We start from the raw sequence: 5552 nt of genomic DNA on the forward strand, positions 1-5552 counted from the left end.
ATTAAAATGACTCCTCTTTTTTATTTGTAGTCCCCACAAAACAAATAAGTAAACTTGAGAGATGGAGATCTTTCATTTAGAAAAAAAAGCAGAGACCTGGGACGATTCTCATTCCACTGAATGCTAAATAGTCTTTTATGCTGAATGGTCTTCTATGGCCATGTTTCTGAACTTTGGCTACCTGAAAATGTATAGACTTCAATTTTCCACAGCTGGCAGAGCAATTGTGGGAGTTGAAATCCACACATCTTCAACTGGCCAAGGCTGAGAAATCCTGCTCTCTGCATTATTTTTTTTATATTCAATTTTTTTAACCTGCCTTTATTATTTTTATAAATAATGCAAGGAAGTGAACATACCTAATACTCTTTTCCTCCCGTTTCCCCCCCTAAAACAGCAACTTTGTGAGATGCGTTGGGATGACAGAGTATGACTGGTCCAAAATCACCCCACCAGCTTTTATGTCTAAAGCAGGACTAGAACTCACAAATTCCAGGCTTCTATCTTAGTGCCTAAACCACTGGCTCTATAATCCCTTCATAATCCCTCATAACTTTCAGATAACCCACATCATAACTAGTTTGGCTTTGATACAAGTCCTGGTAGAAGACAAAGGAACATGTTAAACATAAAGTTATACACATATTAGGAATTATTTCTTTCTTATTCTGAAGTCTCAATATTAGTGGTCCAAAAGAAAATAAATATCAAGTTATAACATTCTTATTATTTTCAAATCCAACTAGGTTTAGACAGAATCCAACTGAAAGTGGTAACTGCCATTAATAGACAGCTTTGTTAGAGACACTGATTTGTAGCTTCTATTAGATATGATAATTTTACTCTATTTGTTCCGGCTGTTTAATCTACAAGAAACTCATTTACATGATATTTACCAATTAATCTAATCTAATTTAATTTAATTCCTGTATTGTTGAACAGTATTTTCTCCCTGAATGTGTTAGAAATATAGCCAGTTTTGCATCTTACAAGTCCCCACAAAGTGACATTTTTTCTTTTGCAAATCATTTCTCAACATATATTCCCACAATTTTTATCCAGATATTTTTCTGCAACTAATTATCATATGGCAGTGATTTCCACACTAATTCCTTGCTCAGGTATTAGACTAATAAAACTGGGAATGGTCAGGACAGAAAAAATCAGTTAGATAACCATTGCTTCTCTGTTTTAACCAGATTTTAATTTAAATTTCAATTACATAATTGTAGAATTCTGTAAAAACAATGATGTTGGATGGGCTCTTAGAGGCCTACACATCAGTAGATTACAGATCAGTTGTTAGAACTCTGTCAAATGTCTTAAGCTGGCAATACATATCTTGTTTCTCTTTTCTAAAGTCAAGTTTTACCATGGAAAACTAGAAACAAAAACTAAGCTTTGACGGATTGTAGTGGTAATACGGAAGACCAGTTATTTTAAGGAGTTTAATGACACATTTTGATTTCTTCCTATTAATAAAAGTGTAGACGTTTAGAGCTCATTTTGAGCTAACCTGTTTTATTTTTTTATTCTTGTTTATTGCATACAGGAGAAGGGTAGGGGATCTTCATGTAGTTGCAAAGCTTTTCTTATTGTGAAAGTCTTAGACTTTCGATTCCCATGCCAGTCATGTGCCACCCAGTCAAGATCAGGTCTGTAGTCTCATGACTATAATCATGGCGCCATGTTTAATAAAAACCTTGAGGCTGTTGTTTATTGGGAGCTTCTGCACGGGGCCTAACATGGGATACTCTGGAATTTGGTCACCCTTGGAGTATCTCTGCTGTTATTAAGGAGCTCTTGGCAGCTTGTAAGATATTTGGGTATCATCTTGTTTGATCTGTATGCTTTTTATGTTATGCTTTTAAATGAGTTAATAATAAAGCTTAAAATCCATTTATTTACTGGTATGCTTATTGTCCCAAAGGCCTGGGCACCTGATCATTGCCCTCACACTTGGTAAAATACAAATTTATATTGTAAAGTAAGTGGTTTTGAGGAAAGGGGAGTAGACACTCTTGAAATGCTGCCTTATGAACAGAGACTATAAAGGCTTTGTCTTGTTTTGCGCCCATTGTGAGTGCAATTGGATTTACTGCACCAATTCAATTTTCTGTTTGTGCCAAGAAACAAAACAAAATCAAAATAATACACCCATGAGTGCGTGTGCACACACACACATCTCTATACGTTCAGACCAACCAACAAGTAATGTTTAAATTTATTCAAAGTTTCATACATACAATAAGGATACTGGATTCAGTAGTAGTAATTTACATCAGCAGTAGAAAATTGAAATATTGGCTATTAAAGTGCAATGATACATGTACAAGCACATGAAATGACACTGGGAAGTATAAAATAAACAGGGTTTGATAGGAGAGCCTTCTGCAGAGCTTTATTTCCCTGCGGTAGCTCTTTACAGAAGTCAATGATAACCAACCATTTTATACATATTAAGTAGTCACTTACTGTTTCCCAAGCCAAATCAGATTGGCAGAGGGAGGAAGCGATAAGCCCTATGTATGAACTTCAGCATTACATTCTTCCTTCTCAGTCAATGCTGTAAATAAAAAAAGTTTCTTTTCTCTTTTTTGTTACACTCATATTTACAAAATAAGTTATAAAGAATATTGCTAGTAGATTAGCAGAACAGAGCCAGTGCTTACTTTGCTAGCATGGCCCCATTTTCTGAGAAGGTTCAGAGAGAGATAATTTTATGTTGAAAGTGTATTGATTAAAGCCTTGGAAAGACTGCACACTGATGCCTTTAAAAAAGTTGAAATGCAAAGACTGGAAAATTATAAATAGATATTTTTACATTAATACATAACACAGAGATATATAAACAGGCTTACAAAAATAATATTTTGGTGTACTAACCAGAGTTAGCTGCAGTAGATGGTAATGTTGGCCTGGAACTTTCCTGACATTTGGAACAATCAAAGTCAGTGGTTATACCGTATATCCAGAGCCAAAACCCAGATAAACTGTTATGTTTCTACTGTTTTCATAAATATTGAAAGTCAAACATTCATTTCCACATAACACCAGCATGAGCTGTAAATTAATTCAGATGATGGGTGAATCCAGCATGGTTTAAATGTGGTTTTAAGTAGTCCTTCCTTTGGCAAGATAGATTTATGAACCATTTTCTTAGAAGAAATTGTTTGTACAAAATCATTCTATTTCACACAAAGAAAGTAAAATACTTAAGAATTTCTTTCCTATTCTTGTTGTGTGATGCCTTCAGTTTTGCAACAAACTGAATAAAAAAAAAGTAGCAGCAGGGTTTCAGTCACACAGAGAATTAGAAAATTCTGAAATGATTGGACAAATTTTGGCCTAGCTGCAAGAACAGAGGACAATTTTGTGACATTGCAGTATCATCTTAACTAATACAAAAATGGATTTCAATGTTTTTACTTCTTTTTTACAAAGATTTTTAAGACCAAATAACTACTAAATTATCATAATTTCATAAACAACAGTAATTGGTCACAAAATTTGATTCAGTGTTAAAAATATCTCAAATTATTAATTTTGTTCATCATGGCTAAAGGAAATGCCACGGAAAATGAAGTTAGAAAATAATTACTATATCAAATTAGCAAGTACCCAACTCTGTAATTTCATGCACATTATATTTTGACCCCAGATGTTTTTTATTCATTTATTTATGAGGATCAAGTTTTTTAGTTGTTGTTTTCTACATTCATATTAATTTAATTATTGTTTTAACTAGTCAGATTTACACAATGGAAACTACTAGCTGCTGGTAATATTCTTCCCAGGTTATCCATGCCAAGGTCCATTTCATTCTCGAAGAGTGATAGGTTTCTATGATGCAGCTTCCAAAAGTGTTATTCCCACTAATCCGTTACCAACGTATTCAGGTTCTTCAAGAATACCCACTAAACCATCTTTACACACAAGAGGAACAACTGAGAGATGTGCAGTTATGATGCTTCTTTACTTCTTTAACACCTGATAGTCACATTGGCAGTTTTAAATCTTCAGAGAGTTGTGGTGGAATTTTCAATTTAACCTTTAGTATCTGAGAAAGTGCTACTACTGACATTGCAACTTTCACTACAACTTGAAGATGAACTCAGTGTACTTGAACCCGCTGTAGATTCTGGAAAAAAAAACCCCACACATATATTAACAGAGTATTATACAGTTGGAATTGTATGTATTTCTAAATTGTTTATTGAAATTTTCCCTAAATGTAAAAGAAATGTGCACAAGATAAAACTGAATAAACCATTTCTGTAAAACAATATAGACACACACATTTGTATATTAACCCAAAGAGTACAACATTCCACCTAAGGCAGGGGTGTCAAACTCACAACGTCACGTGACATGTCACGACATATCGCAACTTTTTTTCCATTGCCGGCAATGGGGTGGGCGTGGTTTCAGCATGACGGATCCGGCCCACAGGCCGGTAGTTTGACACCCCTGACCTAAGGGGAAGGGATACCTAAGCAAAGACACATTTCTTTAAGATATATCATGAAATATATTTGATAAATGAAACTAAATGCAATCATCTGCAAAGTAAATCTTACCTGAGCTGCTGAGAGAGAAAATAGATTTTGAGTTGCTGAGTAACGGTATCAAAATGTTGATAGGAACCCATCCTTCTTTGTTTGTGCTCAAATTCCTAAGATACCTAAAAATACACATATGCTATCAAACTATTTTAAAAACCCAGCATCTGCAAGAAATCATAACATTATGGCTAAATTCAGAAGCAATATAGCCACCCCATGTTTAGATATAGATGGTATTTGGAATGTAATCTTATATAGACTCTGAAGATTCCAGATTTCCAGCTGTGATATGAATTCAAGTCAGAATCTCATTCTCCCATCTCAGACATTTTGTCTTGTAAATTCTCTCCTGAATGGTTCTGGCCATGATAGCACCTATATTAAATGCAAATTTAGTTTGAGAGACAAATTGAAAAATTTATTACATTTGTAAATCAGATTAACTTCCCAAGACTCTAGGCCAGTGTTTCTCAACCTTGACAATTTTAAGGCATGTGGACTTCAACTCCCAGAATTCCACAGCCAGCAATGCTGGCTGTGGAATTCTGGGAGTTGAAGTCCACATGCCTTAAAATTGTCAAGGTTGAGAAACACTGCTCTAGGCTATTTATACTGAATTATTTTAGTTTGTTTTATATTGTATTGTTGTAGTTTTAGCAAAGACTGTTGTTATAATGGGGGGCGGGGGAAGCAATATTCTAAGCTTCTTCAAGATATAATAATAATAATAATAATTTATTTATTTATTTATTTATTTATTGGATTTTTACCCCGCCCTTCTCCTTGCAGACTCAGGGCGGCTAACAGCCTGATAAAAACAAATACAAAAAAATACCAAAATACTATCATTAAAACATAATTAAAAGGAAATATTAGATTGGCCTTTGTTATTTTAAAATTATATTTAAAACCCCGCTAAAAATTACCCCTTAGGCCAGTCCTGCTAGTTGAAATAGCCATGTCTTAAGGGCGCGGCGGAAGGAAGGG

The 5552-nt window shown here is 34.4% G+C and overlaps 1 protein-coding gene across 1 annotated transcript in view; it reads right to left on the minus strand.

The window, feature by feature from the left end:
• Window positions 1–2216: 2216 nt before the first annotated feature.
• Window positions 2217–5552, minus strand: part of MCF2L (MCF.2 cell line derived transforming sequence like) — a 67998-nt gene continuing 64662 nt past the window's right edge. The window contains exons 29-30 of the mRNA XM_015824378.1: window positions 4581–4684; window positions 2217–4141 (exon numbers count right to left, since the gene is read on the minus strand). Of these exons, the coding sequence (XP_015679864.1) occupies window positions 4047–4141; window positions 4581–4684 (199 nt within the window). The 3' untranslated portion in view covers window positions 2217–4046. The remainder of the gene's footprint in view (window positions 4142–4580; window positions 4685–5552) is intronic.

The sequence above is a fragment of the Protobothrops mucrosquamatus genome, unplaced genomic scaffold (assembly GCF_001527695.2).
Source record: "Protobothrops mucrosquamatus isolate PMUCROS unplaced genomic scaffold, P.Mucros_1.0 scaffold2214, whole genome shotgun sequence".
Taxonomy (NCBI): domain Eukaryota; kingdom Metazoa; phylum Chordata; class Lepidosauria; order Squamata; family Viperidae; genus Protobothrops; species Protobothrops mucrosquamatus.